The following is a 16,015-nucleotide window of genomic DNA, read 5'->3' as shown; positions in this document are numbered from 1 at the left end:
AAGAGCAACCCAAGCTGAACACAGTGGTATACGCTTCTATAATGTAACTCGCACTAAGCGGTCAGTTGGCATAGCTTTATATTGCTTCCAGCAGCTGTACGTAATCTGTTCCCGCATATCCGCGATCCAAATTTGACACGTCATCACAACGTCACCTTTTCTTCTGCTTGATTTTTACCGACGCAGTCCCAAGGCTTCTCCAGCACGCAGCACATACCGTTCTACAAAAACGGAATCAACCGGACCATGACGACTATGCCACCGCTGACTCTGTTTCGACACCTTCTCCGCCATGCACACCACATGAAAGATTACAACTTTCGGTCTTACGCTATGCGGCGGGTGAAAGCCGGTTTTAAGCAGAATCGAGATCTTCAAGGGTGAGTGTAACAACCGATCGTACGGGACGTTTTCTGCGTAAATGCGTGTTCCACGCCGCAGGAGCTAGAATGTTGCGAGATAGAAAAGCTTCGCGGGCTCAAAGGCTTGAAGGAGAGGAAAGCTCAAAGGGAAGACAGGAACCAAGAACGTTGTACTAAAAGTCGAATTTGAGAAGCTGAGATTGATGTAGCTTCTGACACAATGTTTGATTATTTTCTAGTGAGGAAGCCGCGACTGCTCTGCGGGAAGGGGAAGAGCAATTAGTAGCACTACAGCGACAGTCAGTGCTTTCACAGCTCTATCCTTCTGCACGATCTGTGATGGAATGAACCTGGAATAGTGTAGTGAGTTGTCACAGTGTGACACATAGGCTACGGACGTGTGCATTTGTCTAGGGCCGCTCCTTGAGCAGCTAACTACATAAAGCAACTTCTTACTTAAATAAGTCTTTTGTGCGCTCCATATCTTTCATAAAGCGCTTTTCCTCCCTCTTCTGACGTTCCTCAATCAACCCCTGTAACCCTCCATATCGTTCTCTGGCTCTTCGTCGAATTTCAGCCCGCTTGTAAAGTTTCATCGCATTCCATCCCTTGTGCCTAGGATTCTGCTTTTCTTCATGTTCACAAACCGCCAAAGTCCCTTCTGGGAGACAATATACTTTCATCGCGTCCTTCTTTGACACAAACTCCGATGCACCTTCCTCGAAATCTTCCAATTCGACTGGTTCTTCCTTGTTCATGTCCCATCCTTCCGCAATTCTCGATTGACTTTGACCATTACTTTTCCTCCATCTTTTTGGGCCTGGTGCATCGGATGCTTCTTCACTATGCTGCTTTTTCTCCTCTTCATCTTTCCTCCGCTTCCTTATTTCCAACGCCTTTTCCCGATTCCGCCGAATCCGTTCTTTTTGTTCCTCCGTTAATTCCATTGTTCGCACTCTTCCGAGCGGAACTCTATTGTTTCAAGGCCTTTTCGCGACTAGAAAAGAATACAAAAGCTCCACGTAAGACAGCAAAGTACAATCCGAGCTGTGCAAAATTCCACAATTGTTGACGAACAGGACTAGATGATCCGTCAGCTCCTCCGTTGGCTCCAGGGTTCAATGTAAACATTTGGCTATCGAGAGAGAGCGCGTCACGCTTAACAATATGAAAGAAGAAAGCTAACGATAACAAAAGTCGTCGTCCGCTGTCAGTCTGCAAAGATGGTCACTCTTTTAAACATGTAGCGCTGTAAAGTTGTTTCGGTCAGGTTCACTGCCAGATTCATTTTGGTGTACTTCTGTGGCACCACATAACCTCACAACGAGCGACGACAGACGCTCCCCTATTACCACTCCGAGAAGGAAATGAGAAATTAGGTATACTCACGAGAGCGACAAACGGAGGCTAGGACAGAAAGATATACATGCAACTGTTTAAAGGCCAGCCTTCTCTAACAAAGTAAGCTCTATCCACTTATGTACAAATTAGAGCGATCACGCGTTTGCCATAAAGTCGACGAATCCCATCGCATTTCTTCAGTTTCTTCGTTCCACTAAGAATTCTCGTCGGTGTCTTCGTCAGCAACCTCAGCCCACGAATGAATGGAAGATTGCGCTTGGGTCTCGACCATGGATTCCGAACGTTCAGACTCAATTTTCTTCTAGGGTGGAGCGCTTAGGCAAAGACTGTCCACTGCTTACCGGCTTCTTTTCCGCCAGAGTACTCGCCACTGGTGACGGACTTTTGGGAATAGGTGTCGCGGAGGACAACGAACGGGTTCCTGGAGGAAGCCCTCTCCTTTCATGTGCATTGTATCCCGGTAGAGAATCGCGACGCGGCCATTTTGTCCGAGTAGGTTGCGCGTGGCTATTGGGGGCACTACGGCCGAGAGTCGTTTGCGGAAAAGGCCGACTTACACCGTCCTCCCGCAAATCGCTCGTCTGCTTGTCGTATCCTCTATGGCTTGACGGCATTTTCCTTCCTTTTTCTTCTCGTCGCTTTTGTGTTGCTAGCCTTTTTTGATCGGCACTGGCCTGGGCTGTCTCTTGTCGGCTCCTTTCCACGATATCATCCGCATGACAAACTTGGCAGAATCCGTTTGAAGTTGTAGCACTCCTCACTTCCTCTTCTCCAAGTCGACAAAAGCACTTTCGGCACCGTGGCTGTGCTGTAAAATCCAGGGATGAAGGATGAGCTGGTGTAGTCACCTTAAGTTCTGCCTCGAAGTCGGCTATCTGTACATTCAATCGGTCAATGGCTTCTTTCTGCCGCTCTTGAAATTTAGCTCCGTGGCGCAAGGCTGCGGCTTCCGAAGCTTTGCTACTATCCACCAATGCTTGGCGAAAAGTCTCACTCTGATCCAAAAATCCTTGCTCTGCTTCGAACACTTTCCGATGTATATCCTCGGAAAGGGTGCTGGAGGCGTCGACCGTATTTTGGTTTTGTACCGCCGCCCATAGATCATCCAAGCTAATGTTATCGTTACCATCGGCGTTACCACTATTCCAAGTTGTATCCGGAGAATAGGGAGCTTGCTGTACTAGTGTACGTGCGACTTGTTTGTACCGCCGATCGACCGACTGCCAGGTGCGATCGTCGACGACGCCCCGGAGGGCTCCGTCCGGTTGCATCCACTTTTGGGATTGCACGTACACGTCGGGCTCCAAATAAACACCTTCGATATCATCGGATGATGTAGAATTTTTGGAAATGTGTGGCGAATGACTGCTATTGCTGATGCTGGTCGCAGTTGCATCGATCTCGATCTGGCGTTGGGCAAAATAGGCTTCCAGGTCCGACGGGGATAGTCCCATGGAGGGATCCCCCCCGTACACCGGCGTGGGCGTTCTCGAATTCACGCGAAACATACCACTCAACGATGACTTGAGGTCAGAAATGCCCTGAATGTCTTCATTTTCGTCTGCTGGCGTACTTTTTAGAGATGTTTCGGTCGACGACCATTCGAGACTGCGCGTCGGATGGGAGCTGGATTGGTGCAGCGAAAGAGTCGGAGAGCAAACGAACCCCGCAGCCGCCGCCGACGACACACTTGCGGAATGTAGTAGAAAAGACAGCATCCAGCACGGCCAAGGAGATAGACGTTAAATCAACGGTGGAAACGCAGTCGCGGGATTCCGAGCGGCAACGACGAGGTCCCCATGGTGACAACGCGGTATGTATGGTAGGCTCCCTGTCACCACACCGGAAGGATTACCAATCCAAATTTGCCGCTTGAGGGGACAACGGTTAGACGAATGATTAGTCTTTCATGGCAAAGAACGACGCGACGACATTCCTTGGGACGAATCCGGTACTCGCGCGGAACCGAGACCAGGAGTCGGCGATCGGAACACGAGGAAAGGGCCCATGCTAGACAGGCAGGGGTAGGGGACGTATTGGGCAAGCTGTGTCACTGGTACAGTCGCTACCATGAGCGAACGGGTAAATTCCAGATGTTAGTGTGTCGTCTGTCTCCCCATTCTCGAGGAGACGGACAGAAAATGAGGGAGACTTCTGTTCACATTATACCGTTGTCCACGACGGTTCTCTTCTCATCCTTTCATTCCATTAAAGCACCGTCGTTCGCATTTTATTACAGTTTACTCATCCCCGTTGTTCCTTTAACAATCTGCTGCATGAGGAATCGAGGTCACTGTTCCTGAACGTCGTCATGCATCAAACCTCTACGAACAATCGACCCGAACATGGGTTCGTATCGTTTTCTGTACCACCCTTTCCGTCAGAACCTTCCACAATACCCACTATATCATCCCCAATAGAAGGATCGACCCATTCCGTGGTAGAGCGCCCCTATTTACGTGCCCATTCACTACAAGATTCCATGCGACGCGCGCGGAGGCGTCGTGCGGGGCGTTCGATACACTTCTGGTTGTGCGGGGGTTCGTGTGCCGTCTTGGCCGCCGTTTGGGGCTGTTTCTTTTGGAATCTCCACGAGAATTCCCGGATCCCTTCTCGGCCCGTGGTCACTGCGTTTCGGGAAGTATCTGTGCTGGAAGACGTTCACGATCGCAACCCCAAAGCCACCGAGAAACGACCATTAGAACATCGGAATTCTTGGTCGAGTTACTTTCAGCCGTCTCTGACGCAGAAAGGTTTCATTCATTCGGAAGATCCTACTTTACACCAACAGTTTCCTCCGGTATCGACATCTATATCAACAACGACCCAGCACGTGTTTCTCACGGACCACTCCGACGACACTTTCGATCCGGAACCCGACACGGATAGCCGGGACGCGGACAACCAACCCCACAACAGCAACCCCACCGTGTACGGTTGGACGCCGGACATGTACCCCAATCCTATCAACAACCCCATTCGCTGTGGAATTGCCTATTTACAGAACAAGCCTAATTTAACCGTCAACGACTTGCGAGTGTGCGATCCCGACTGGGTCATGGGCGGAGAATATTTGGAGGAAATCGCGCAGAAGTTGATGAATTTTTCTAACATCTTCGGACCCCACGACGGCGACACGGACAACGATCGACCCTGGGATGTCACCGTAGGTCCTTTCAACCGGCGCTTGTCGAGTACGCCGTATGTACAAGAACGGGATTTGTCGTCCATCTCTTGGGCAGCGTTCCAGCAACGTCACCGTAGTAAGCGGGCTCTGACGGATGATATGGATGCTTTCTCCCAATCCAATATTCGAATCCCAGCCGTTGAACTCGCTGTAGCTACGGTGCGCAAGATGAATTTGCCCGCAGTTTTGCGAGAAGGATCCTACTACGCCTACGAGGACGAAGACGACATGGTGAACGACGCGGCTCAGATCTTTGCACACAATCTTCACGATGCCTGGTGGAAGAAAGGTGACCATGGGGATCATGGTATATTGCTCTTTCTTTCTATTCAAGATCGCGTTTGTTTTATTAGTACCGGAACGGAAATATCCAGTATCTTGCCCTGGTGGAGACTCGATCACGTCGTTGCCGGCATGAAGCCGTTCTTGCGCACGCGTGAATACGGCGATGCCCTCCTCCAAGCCATGGACGACATTCGTGACTTGCTCCTCGCCGGACCCCCCACACTTTCGGATCGACTGCAAGATTTTCTTTCAAGATTCGGCATTGTGATTGCCTTTGCCTTATTCACCTTTTTCTTTGGGGCGTGGGGAGAGTACCGGGATCGGCGCAAACGGTGGCAGTACGCTGAACAACGATCGCTCTTGTCCGATGTAGAGCGAGAAAAGGCGTGCATGCTGCAGCAGGAATATCGGACACGGGATTGTCCAATATGCTTGGAGCCGTTCGAATACGGTGACAGTTACACCGGGAGTCGAGTGAACAGTACCAAGGATCTAAAGACGCTTGACATTCCGCCCGGTGAATGTGATGAAAATATCGACGGGAAAAAGAAAACCGCCAAAGAGGAGAGCTCGTTGTTCAAAACAGCTGTCGTGGACAATTACGGCGTTCCACTACGAGGACCAGACGGTAAACGCACAAAAATTCTACGGTGTGGTCACATTTTTTGCGAGAGCTGTTGGAAATCCTGGGTACATTCCGGCTGCGGAAACCCCTGTAATTGTCCCGTATGTCGTCAAGATGTCGGCAAAAAACCGCGCAAGAGACGGTCACGAGAAGATACAACTGTCACTTCCGTTTCTAATGCCGCCACCGCGGACGAAAATAGTAGAACTGGTGACGCTGCCGTCGAAGGAGGTATACACGACACTGCTCCACCTCATCCATCTTACCACTCAGTCCATCAAAGCAGCAGCTCGCTTCGTCAACTCCTCCTTCGACCTCTATCGTCCACGTTGGCAACTGCATCAAGCTCGAGAGGAGCACGGTCTAATACTGACGAATCGGCACCGCTTTTGGGCACTTCGAATGCGGTATCGTATAACGATGATATGTCGTTGTCTCCCGCGTCGTTTGATAGCCAAGCGACGAACGAGCGGCTCGACACTACGCGTTTTCTACGATAACCAAATGGGAATCAATTAATTTTTGGCAAAATTTAAAGCTTTACTGACAGTGAGATGCACAATGCACCTCCCCTGACGAATGATATGCGCGCCACTTTTTCTGATATTCGATATGAACGGAAGACACTCCAGTCCCAACATTACGCCGCCTGAAAGTATTCGTGTTCTAAGGCGGCCTGGGCCGTGATTCTCCTAGCTGGATCGTACTGAAGCATTCGGGACAGCAAATCAATACCGATTGGGTTGAGTCTTGGCACGAGAGCAGACAATCCACCCCGGGGCGGCGGATAAGGCGGCATATCGGGATAGTATTCAGGCAGTTCGTTTATTGTGGGATAGTCCTCCAGTTTTGGTGTCCCCAACAATCGAAAGATTCGATCCAATTGATCGGCTTCAGATGTCCCCGCCACTAGTGGCCGACCATTCGCCATTTCGGCAAATATGCAACCAACCGACCAGATATCAACCGGTGTACTGTACTTTCGACTACCCATGAGTACGTCTGGTGAACGATACCACAGGGTAACGACTTCGTGCGTGTACGAGCGAACCGGAATACCAAAGGCTCTGGCTAAACCGAAATCTGCCAGTTTTAAATTTCCTTCACGGTTGATGAGCAAGTTAGGGGGCTTCAAATCGCGGTGCAGTACCCTGTGATGATGGCAATACGCCACTGCATTTGGAGATGAGAGAAAATGAAAAACAGTGTAAGGTAAAGTCGGAGGACCAAGCATGGAAAGAACCGGAGACACCGAAAGAGGTGAGGTCTGTTTTGGGACACGTACCTCCCGTTAATAATTGATAAAGAAAGGACTTGAGAATCGGGAGCTCCAATCCAGCATCACAAATATCGAGATACTTTTTCAGATCTTGATCCAAAAACTCAAAAACGAGCGTCAATTTTCGTTCGGTATGTACGACATCATACAATCTCACAATATTGGGATGTTGCAGTTCTTTGAGTAGACTAATCTCTCTAATAGCAGTCGACGGAATCCCTTCATCTTCGGCTTCAAGGCGGATCTTTTTTAGCGCAATGATTTCGCCCGTCACCCGATCTTTGGCCTTGTAAACGACACCGTAGGTACCCTCCCCAATCTTTTCCATCCTTTGATACCGCTCCATCTTGTGTACAACTTTTTGTTTGCGCCAAAAGTCCGTCTACTTCTACGGTGAAAAAAGTAAGTCCAAGGAGAATCTCCGGTCTGTTCCGGGCAGAGTGGCGAACTGCGGCTCGAGACCGATCACCACAAGAAATCACGACCGTTCCTTTCTTGACCAGAAAATAGATATCGGTAACCGCTGGAACTGATTATGAAGTCGATACTTGGCTTTTTGCCACTGTAATGTAGATTGCTTGGTCTAATACTAATAGAAATAAAACATGAATTAAGGACAGTCATGAGTAAAGACGACCTTCGATGGTTTGCCCTTGCTTTTTTGGACGGTTTGCGCTTCGTCTACAATTAACGTGAGCTGTCGCCGCTCGTCTGTCCCTGGATAGTCGCCGTTCAGGTCTTTTCATCAAACCAGTCTTGTGCCACGCGCGACTTCACAGTCAGTCAGACCGTACATTGGCATTCGGAATCTCCCTTTTCCATCAAATGGCCAAAAGGTGGGCACATCCGCAAACGAAAATGTTCATCTTTGGAAGGCTGTTCCGCTTCCTTCCGCGCAAATCTTCATCACTACCTTGGTTTGAGGATTTACAAAACTCTCGTCGCTGTTTTTGGAATACACTCTTCCTTTTCCCATACTATAAGGTCATGTCCGATAGAGAAACGAGCGGCACGATGGATGCGGAGTACTCGACCGTGGCACTGAAAGGGCGGGAGTTGGAATGGGCCGTCAACTCGCCCGAACTCTTGGCTTCCCACAAGGCCGTGAACGGCTCCATTATTCGCACTCGTTTTCCGCCCGAGCCTAACGGCTACCTCCATATCGGACACGCCAAGTCGATGAACATGAACTTTCGTCTCGCGTTCGACAAGCTTGGTGTCCCGGAAGCACACCGTCGTACGATTTTTCGCTACGACGATACCAACCCGGAAGCCGAATCCGCCGAGTACATTGACAGTTTGCGTCGAGATGTGGCTTGGCTAGGATGGACACCGGAACGAACGACGTACAGCTCGGACAACTTTCAGCAACTGCACGACTACGCCGTTGTTCTTATCCGAAAGGGACTCGCGTACGTGTGTGACATGACCAAGGCCGAAATGGAGATCCAACGGGAACTCGCTATGAAACGAGCCAACGCCCGGAATACCGGCAAAGACCCCGACGTGGAATGTCCCATTCCAAGTGAAGACATTCTACCTGGACGCAATCGGAACACTTCTGTGGATCGCAATTTAGAATTGTTTGAAAAAATGAAACTCGGATTCTTCAATGAAGGCTCCTACACACTCCGGTTGAAAATGGATCTCGAAAGCTCCAATCCGAACATGTACGATTTAGTCGCCTACCGGATCAAGTACACTGCGCACCCGCACGCCGGTTCTGGTTGGTGCATTTACCCCAGTTACGATTGGACACACGGCACCTGCGACAGTTTGGAACATATTGATTACAGTATTTGTACACTCGAGTTCGAGACTCGCCGTGAACCATACTTTTGGATTCTGTGGGCCCTCGACCTATACCGGCCGAACGTGTACGAAATGTCCCGTTTGAACTTGCAGTATACCGTTTTGTCGAAGCGTCGACTCATTAAGCTAGTCGAGAAGGGCTGGGTTCGGGGTTGGGACGACCCCCGAATGCCTACTGTATCTGGTCTACGACGTAGAGGCTACACGGCCCATATTCTCAACTCCTTTTGCTCCGATGTGGGCGCGTCTCGAGCAAGTAACGTGGTAGAAATTACCAAACTGCAACAAACGGCTCGTGTTAATCTTTCTGACTTATCACGACGAGTCATGGCGGCGTTGGAGCCCATTGAAGTTGTTTTGACGAATTTCGGTACAGAAACGGCCCAGGATGCAACCCTGACGTTCGAAGTGCAAAACAGTCCAACCGATGTGAGCCTCGGATTTCACACGGTTACATTGACGCCTACAATATACCTGGATTCGGCAGATTTCCGATTGGAAGATTCACCGCAGTATTACGGGCTCGCGCCGAACAAAGCCGTTGGTCTCAAGTATTACGGAGGCAATCTTGTTTGCGAAAAAGTCATTCAAGACAAAGACGGAAACGTTGTCCAATTGGAAGGCCGTCTCGACAAATCAGAAAATCGGGAGAAACCCAAGACATACTTGTCTTGGGTCCCATCGGACGGCATACGCTGCGAAGTCCGTGTCTACAACGAACTCTTTACCGTCCCGGAACCTTCGGATTTGTGGGAAGATGAAGTCAATACGGAATCGGAAATTGTCCATCAACAAGCAATTGTCGATCCTTCCATTCGCGACGTTGTGTGCGTCCACGACATTGACAAGTGGAAGTCGAATGTTTCGTTGCAGTTCGAACGCCTCGGCTACTTTGTCGTTGACTACGAAACTACCTACAATGGCGCCACCAACGAGGGCCATTTGATATTCAACCGCACCGTCACTCTTAAGGAGGAAGTCTTCAAGAAAAAGCTTACCAAAGAGGAAGAAGACAAGATCACAGCGCGCAAGGCTCAGACCAAGAACGATCTGGAAGCCAAGGGTATACGTATGCAAATTGATGCGTTGAATTTGTTTAAGGAGGCCGAGGAGTACCGAGGCAAGTACAGTAAGTACGATGCGGGAACCGGTGTACCGACGCACGAGGTTGACGGCACGGAATTGACCAAGTCCATGATGAAGAAACTGGCCAAGGAGCAGGTCAAGCATAAAAAGCAGCAACTAGCGTGGAACAAGAATAACAAATAGACACGAGGTCAACCAATAGATGCGATGCTGTGTACACTTTTGCCAACGTTTCCGAAACAAAAAGTGGTTACAAACTTGGGTATTTTTGTATAGTTGTACAATGTATTCTATGGTTCTGTCAATTAAATTTCGAAGACTTCTTCGTACAGTGCAATGTGCGAATTTTCTTGTCCTTGTAGACAACGCCGGAAGCGCATGCAACAACGCTCTTGTGCTGTTGCACGAACTTCTTGTTGCAACAGAATTGGTCCGCAGGTGAATAGCGCCGGATGTTTTGCTTCTTCAATTGCGTTTATCAATGAATGCACCGTGGGACGACCATCTCGATATTCCATGGTAACAAGACTATCCCCTGTGTTGGGCGTCAAGGTTGAAGTCCGGACAACACCGTCCGGATCCATCTCTGACCTAGACACGACGTCTTTATTACTGTCTGTCACCATTTCGTGCAGCTCCAATGTATCGCTCGTATCATCTTCCTCAACCAATGGCGACCATTCCATGGGTGCAGACAAGTCTTCGTCAGGCCACACATTGTGAACGAGCCAATTGGCCGCAACCGAGACCGCCAATCCCAGGGCCACAAGGATAATGGGACTCCAGAGTCGAGACGAGATTTCGTGAGCGTCTTGAACGTTGTAATATAGATACCAGACTATCAATAGCCCAGTCCAAGCAATGGTAACGAACGACATGGTGAGCACCATGTTGCCCCTGTACGTGTTTTTAGAGCCTGCGGCAAAGGCGGATGGCGAGAAAGGTAGACCAATCGTATCGTCGAACCTTCGCAGCGATGCGATGCTGGAGACATCCTCTTCAGGTTGCTGGAAATCGTCCCCCTGCGGATTTTCTAAATCGGAATAGGATGCGGCCCGACGGGAGCCCTGGTGCCTACTGTCAATTGTCGCGGTCCGATGTATGACAATTTGTATGACAAAGTCTTTGTGCGCTCGATTGCCGCTATTACTACCGTCACCAGGAATATGCTCCAGCAAAGGATCAAAGTACTCGCGCTGGATGTACTCGATTAAACTCTGATCCCTGCAAATCCAGTGTAAAACAACCTTTCTGGTGCGCATTATACCATCGCGTTTCATCATCGCAATTGAGTGGACCTTGTGGAGCAGGGACAAATATGGTGTGATACCGATTCCACCAGCTACCAAAACAGCCACATCGTGTTGGAGAACTTGGTCCACCCGATTGGGAGATCCATGAAAGCCGTCCATTCGGATCCGTGGCAGACGGGGTTGTTCCGAAGCCATGTCGCTTGTCCCATTCCGCAATAAGTGGTTTTTCAGTTGGGAGGTGAAATACCCCCGGACACGAAAGATAACACGTAGTTGGTTGGACTCTCCCGGGACCAAATTAACGGAGAATGGGTGGGCTTTGGAGGAAATTTTGGGAACTGACAATCTGACGTACTGTCCGGCCCGAAAGCGCTGAACGGCAGAATTAGAGGCAGCCACGGTCAAACTCACACACTCCTGACTAGACCTTCCCGGAATGGTCGTGACCAATCGTTCAGCTTTCAGAATTGCTGTGCTGTTGGATTCCGCATTAGACGGGCCGCTGGCGCATGATGATGACGTTTCTACCAGTACGGGGAACGAACTGGCAATGTAGTACAAAACTCCACCCCCCATGTACAATATGGATCGATTCCAGTGCAAAATGGTCATGAGCAAGACGAGTGGACCAGCAATCACATGCACATGAAAAAAGAGTGCGTAGCACTTGCGTCGGACGAAGTTGCAGCTCGTCAGGCCAATCACGACGAGCGCCGTACCCGCCAACGCCCCCGTCAAGTTGCGAAAGTGATCATAACACGAACAGTCCGTGTCCGGATTCCGACACGTCGGTGCAAACACGGTCTCCTTCAGCGTCCAACACCCCGATGGTGGTATCAGCAAGGCAAACAAGCCTTCCCGGTTCATAACGGACCAGTTGTACGCGTGCATTGCACCGTGTACGAGACTAGCAATCATAATGATACGTCCGGACCACACGTGCAGTCGGACGGCGTGTACGGGACTCCACCCCCACAAGGCCAGGACTGCGGAATGTCTCGAAACCGGAACGAGAAAAACACTCATGGAAGCGAGTGCGGCAATCCCAAAGGCGTTGGCGGTTTCCATAATCGCGTCGTAGCGATCGAGATCGTCGGACAAGTGTCGGTATATATTGCACAGTAAAAATATCAAAACCGGCCACAAGATAAAATAAAACGACAACTGATCGAAACACGTGTCTCCAGTGCCCACTCGATGCATCCATCGATGCATCCAAACGGGAAGTTGATGCGGCGGGGCGAACAGTGCTAAAACAGTTCGCAGTCTCGGTTGTCTTCTGGACGCCGCGTCCACGTATTCTGGTTGTTGTTTTAAAAACAACGAACACGAGGTACCGGCCAACAAAACGGGAAGAATCAAAGTCAAGACAGCGACACCGCCCTTGTAATCCTCAAAAAAGCTTTGGGCCAAAGAAGTGTACCATTGCTTCCCAGTCGGCGATCCGCCCCACAGGAAGTAGACGCCAAGCCAGAGGACGCACAGCGACGTGGTACTCTGCGCCAAAAACCTCATATCAATTCGTTCAAAGGACTTCTTGGGCCAAGCAAATGTTACAGCAACACTACCATATAGACGCCCGGAAAACAAAAACACAGGCGAAAGGAGCCGAAACTCTTTCCGGTTTCTCCATTGAATGTGGGCTCGTGCGGATTCGTTCCGAGCGTGATCATCCTCGGCAACGACTGGGTCATCCGCATACCGTTCGCCCAAAAAGCCGTTTGTCGCGATGGCTCGTTCGGAGGCGAACACACTCTCGGCACGCGCCTTTACGATTGAAAGTTTTCACGAATTTCATTTCTGGCTTTGGATTGGATACTTCATCCTGCTTGCTGACGTAGGAATCGGAACGAGCACGCGCCCCAAAATCATTGTGGTGAAACCCCGGAGGTTACATTAGCTACTTTCATAAGTTACTACTACCTGTGACACAGTAAGAGTGAAAAACTACCTGACACTTACACGAGCTTTACTATGCTCTCTGTACGATTCAATTGAATAGTATTTTTTGGCAATTTGATCGTTCGCAAAACTGTTTCCTGTCACAGTCAGTTCAGCTAAAGCAAATAATGTTTTTTTCAACGATCATGATCGCAAGAGCTCACGCCCGTCAAGAAACCTAGTCCCAGACGAAGAGTTATCCACGCAAGCACAAACTCGGCGTGAGACTATCGCTATTTGTTGTACAGTTTGCCTCGATTATCAGTATGTGTAAATAGAAAACGAAACAATACCAAAGTGCATTGGTGCAAGCACGCTTACAATGTCACGGGTGACTGACGCCCCAGGCTTTCGACTTTTTGGTTTTACAACCAAGCATCTTGATTGTCCCAGTTCCAAGTCAAGATTGATCTTGGCCGACGCCGCCCAGGTCGTCGGCCGCGCTGTCCTTCCGAATCGGTTCCTTGGTTACTCCCACCATCTTCGCCATCTCCGTTCGAGAGAGTCTGACTTGCTGACCTTGGTGCGTGGGGATTCTCTGGATCATTGGGAGTATCCGCGCCATCCACTTCCTCCACATCGTATGGATCCACAATAAAATCTCTTCGACAGCACGGACATAAAGGACCTTCCCGTTGTTTCAGCAACCAGCGTTCCATACACACCGCATGATATGCGTGCTCACAGCTTTCGTTCGAAGACCAAACAATGTCATCGCCAACCTTATAAGAGGATAAACAAATGGTGCAGAGTGCGGGAGCCAATCGACTTTCGGTACTCGGCTGCGGAGACTTATTTTTCCAAAAGATACCTGGTTGGGGGATTCGCACTAGTCTCGATTCGTCGTCTTCCCCGTAATCTTCTCCGTACATGAACTCGCTACTGTCGCTGTTAAATTTGCTGACTTCCTTGGAAGCCCTCCGCATCACTACTGGTATCGTTGCCGGCGCGGGGGCTTCTTCGTCCTGCTGATTGATGGGAGTGCTCAACTCGTGACCCTCCAGTGGTCGCATCTCACCTCCCATCTCCACATCCGACGGGAGAACAGCAGCGTCCGCCTCGTCACCTTCGTTTGTCGTAATGGCTGCGGTCTCACCGTTACGGCTATGGGTTTCACTGAAATTCTTGTCCTGTAAGTGCGGAAAGTGCTCATCTCTCAAAACCTACAACCAAAAGTTCAAGTTCAGAGCGAACAACCGTGCATGAGTGTCGCTGAATGTACCAGCCACTAGCTAGCTAGCTAGCTAGCTCGAGAGCAACATTGCAAGATTGTGTACGTACCATCCGGACGGGGCTCAAGAGGTGCAGTATCCGTGCACGGCGTTCATCTAGTAACTTGCGTCGTGCCGCACGGGTTTCGTCCCGCTGGGCTTGCGTATGCGCCGAGAGTATGCGGCGCGACGCCTCCCGTAAATGCACATTCTGTCGTTCTTCCCAATAGATGCGACAGTAGTAAATTACTGGTGTAATACAGCACAGTCCCAACACAATGAGGTACAGGACGGTGAGGACGGTTCGACCGCGTTCCACGGTTGCTTCATCCGCATCGTTGTTCCGTTGTTGGAGGCGACGAAAAACAATACTCGCCAGTTCCACCACACTGCGATCGGGTTGTGTTGGCTCGAGCAAGGCTGCTGCTGATGATGACGACACCGGCGATACGGTTACGGTGAGTGTGGTCATGTTTGGGAAATGTGCGCGACACGGCAAGTATCGCTTTCTTTTTTTTGTTTCCTTGCTTGTCGGTGAGGGTAGCTTTGGGTTGCAAAAAGCAAAAGTATACTATTGCTTGCACAGTCTTTTGAGTTTGTTGGTGCGTCACAGAACACTTGGTTTTATCTATCTGCAACTAGATAATGGAAGGCAATGGAGGTATAGAAAGGTTGATGTAACCGGTGAGTTAGTGTGATGTGGCCACCAGCTGCTTCTAAATTCGAGAGTAGGAACTTGAGTTCACTGTCACCAGAAATATCCTTCCGTTTCTGCGGTATAACTATGTGTATGTTGGACGGCAATTGAACACACGTCCGATGGGACACTGTTCCGTGGGAATGTATACACACGGTTTCCCGTGAGCGAGTCTCACAGTTAATTGTAAAGTAGAAAATGACACGATCCCAAACTCCCCGAGCGGTTTCTGCTCTGAGAGGTCGGCTTCGACGGAAGTTCGCACTCTCGTTTTGTCTGTCCATACTTCCATTTTCCGAAGTCTTTCTCGGTTCCTCTTCGAAGTTCGACCACAGTCCGTTGCGCGGCGGGAAAGGAGCGACCGGCGTACTCGTTGACATAAATCCTACTAGAGCCCTTGGAATATTCGATTCGAAGGAGTCAATTGTTGAGGTGTATCTTGAGTGTCGGCGAGACGTACGCAGGTACCGTCCCGTAGGACCCGTACGCGAAGTCCGCGCCAGCTGGGTACCGAGAGTGTCAGACACGCCCGGTGTCAAGGCGCGGCAGTGCTTCCGCTTACGGTTAGCAGTAGGAGTGTCTGGGTGGAACCGACTATGGATTCTTGTACTGGCAAGCTAGCTAGCTAGCTAGAGGGACGTTCCGGTATTTCAAAACCGAGTTCGAACCGTACTCCGTTTGGGATTTTGCACAGTTTGCCTACCGAGAGAAATTTGTCGTTGTGTCCCCCTTTAGCCGTACCTTTTCCGATCCGTCTCGATTGATATCATGAAGTTAACGTCCCTCGTCTTGATTGCCTCTTCTTTCCTTGCGGTGTCCGCCTTTGGCGTCGACCCGTCGGTGGCCAAGGTACCCAAGGTCACCCAACCAACCGGAGCCTTCCGCAAAGATTCCTCCGTGTCCTCTCCGCTCTTC

General features: G+C 50.0%; 5 protein-coding genes across 5 annotated transcripts; 1 reads left to right on the top strand and 4 right to left on the bottom strand.

The window, feature by feature from the left end:
- Window positions 1–597: 597 nt before the first annotated feature.
- Window positions 598–1,433, bottom strand: RAD14 (xeroderma pigmentosum group A protein; the record flags this gene model as incomplete). Its single annotated transcript, XM_002180025.1, has 2 exons — window positions 819–1,433; window positions 598–712 (listed from the first exon to the last, which is right to left on the bottom strand). Exons 1-2 carry the CDS (start codon window positions 1,307–1,309, stop codon window positions 598–600), a joined length of 606 nt encoding a protein of 201 aa, XP_002180061.1. The 5' UTR covers window positions 1,310–1,433.
- Window positions 1,434–1,813: 380 nt separating this feature from the next.
- On the bottom strand, window positions 1,814–3,796 carry PHATRDRAFT_45862 (predicted protein; the record flags this gene model as incomplete). Its single annotated transcript, XM_002180024.1, has 3 exons — window positions 1,814–2,025; window positions 2,066–3,413; window positions 3,657–3,796. 3 exons carry the CDS (start codon window positions 3,794–3,796, stop codon window positions 1,918–1,920), a joined length of 1,596 nt encoding a protein of 531 aa, XP_002180060.1. The 3' UTR covers window positions 1,814–1,917.
- Window positions 3,797–3,904: 108 nt separating this feature from the next.
- On the bottom strand, window positions 3,905–7,678 carry CDKA1 (predicted protein). Its single transcript, XM_002180023.1, has 2 exons — window positions 7,107–7,678; window positions 3,905–6,994 (listed from the first exon to the last, which is right to left on the bottom strand). The coding sequence occupies exons 1-2, from the start codon at window positions 7,444–7,446 to the stop codon at window positions 6,462–6,464; spliced, it is 873 nt and encodes a 290-aa protein (XP_002180059.1). The 5' UTR covers window positions 7,447–7,678; the 3' UTR covers window positions 3,905–6,461.
- A 347-nt stretch (window positions 7,679–8,025) lies between these two features.
- Window positions 8,026–10,198, top strand: PHATRDRAFT_27385 (predicted protein). Its single transcript, XM_002180212.1, has one exon. It carries the CDS (start codon window positions 8,088–8,090, stop codon window positions 10,179–10,181), a length of 2,094 nt encoding a protein of 697 aa, XP_002180248.1. The 5' UTR covers window positions 8,026–8,087; the 3' UTR covers window positions 10,182–10,198.
- A 52-nt stretch (window positions 10,199–10,250) lies between these two features.
- Window positions 10,251–15,035, bottom strand: FRE1 (ferric reductase 1). The gene is made up of 4 exons (XM_002180022.1): window positions 14,474–15,035; window positions 13,562–14,355; window positions 13,214–13,283; window positions 10,251–13,018 (listed from the first exon to the last, which is right to left on the bottom strand). Exons 1-4 carry the CDS (start codon window positions 14,873–14,875, stop codon window positions 10,304–10,306), a joined length of 3,981 nt encoding a protein of 1,326 aa, XP_002180058.1. The 5' UTR covers window positions 14,876–15,035; the 3' UTR covers window positions 10,251–10,303.
- Between the last annotated feature and the right edge of the window lie 980 nt (window positions 15,036–16,015).

The sequence above is a fragment of the Phaeodactylum tricornutum genome, chromosome 8 (genome assembly GCF_000150955.2).
Source record: "Phaeodactylum tricornutum CCAP 1055/1 chromosome 8, whole genome shotgun sequence".
NCBI lineage: Eukaryota > Bacillariophyta > Bacillariophyceae > Surirellales > Neidiaceae > Phaeodactylum > Phaeodactylum tricornutum.
The sequence above is the reverse complement of the archived record's forward strand: the minus strand, read 5'-3'. Positions and strand labels throughout refer to the sequence as shown.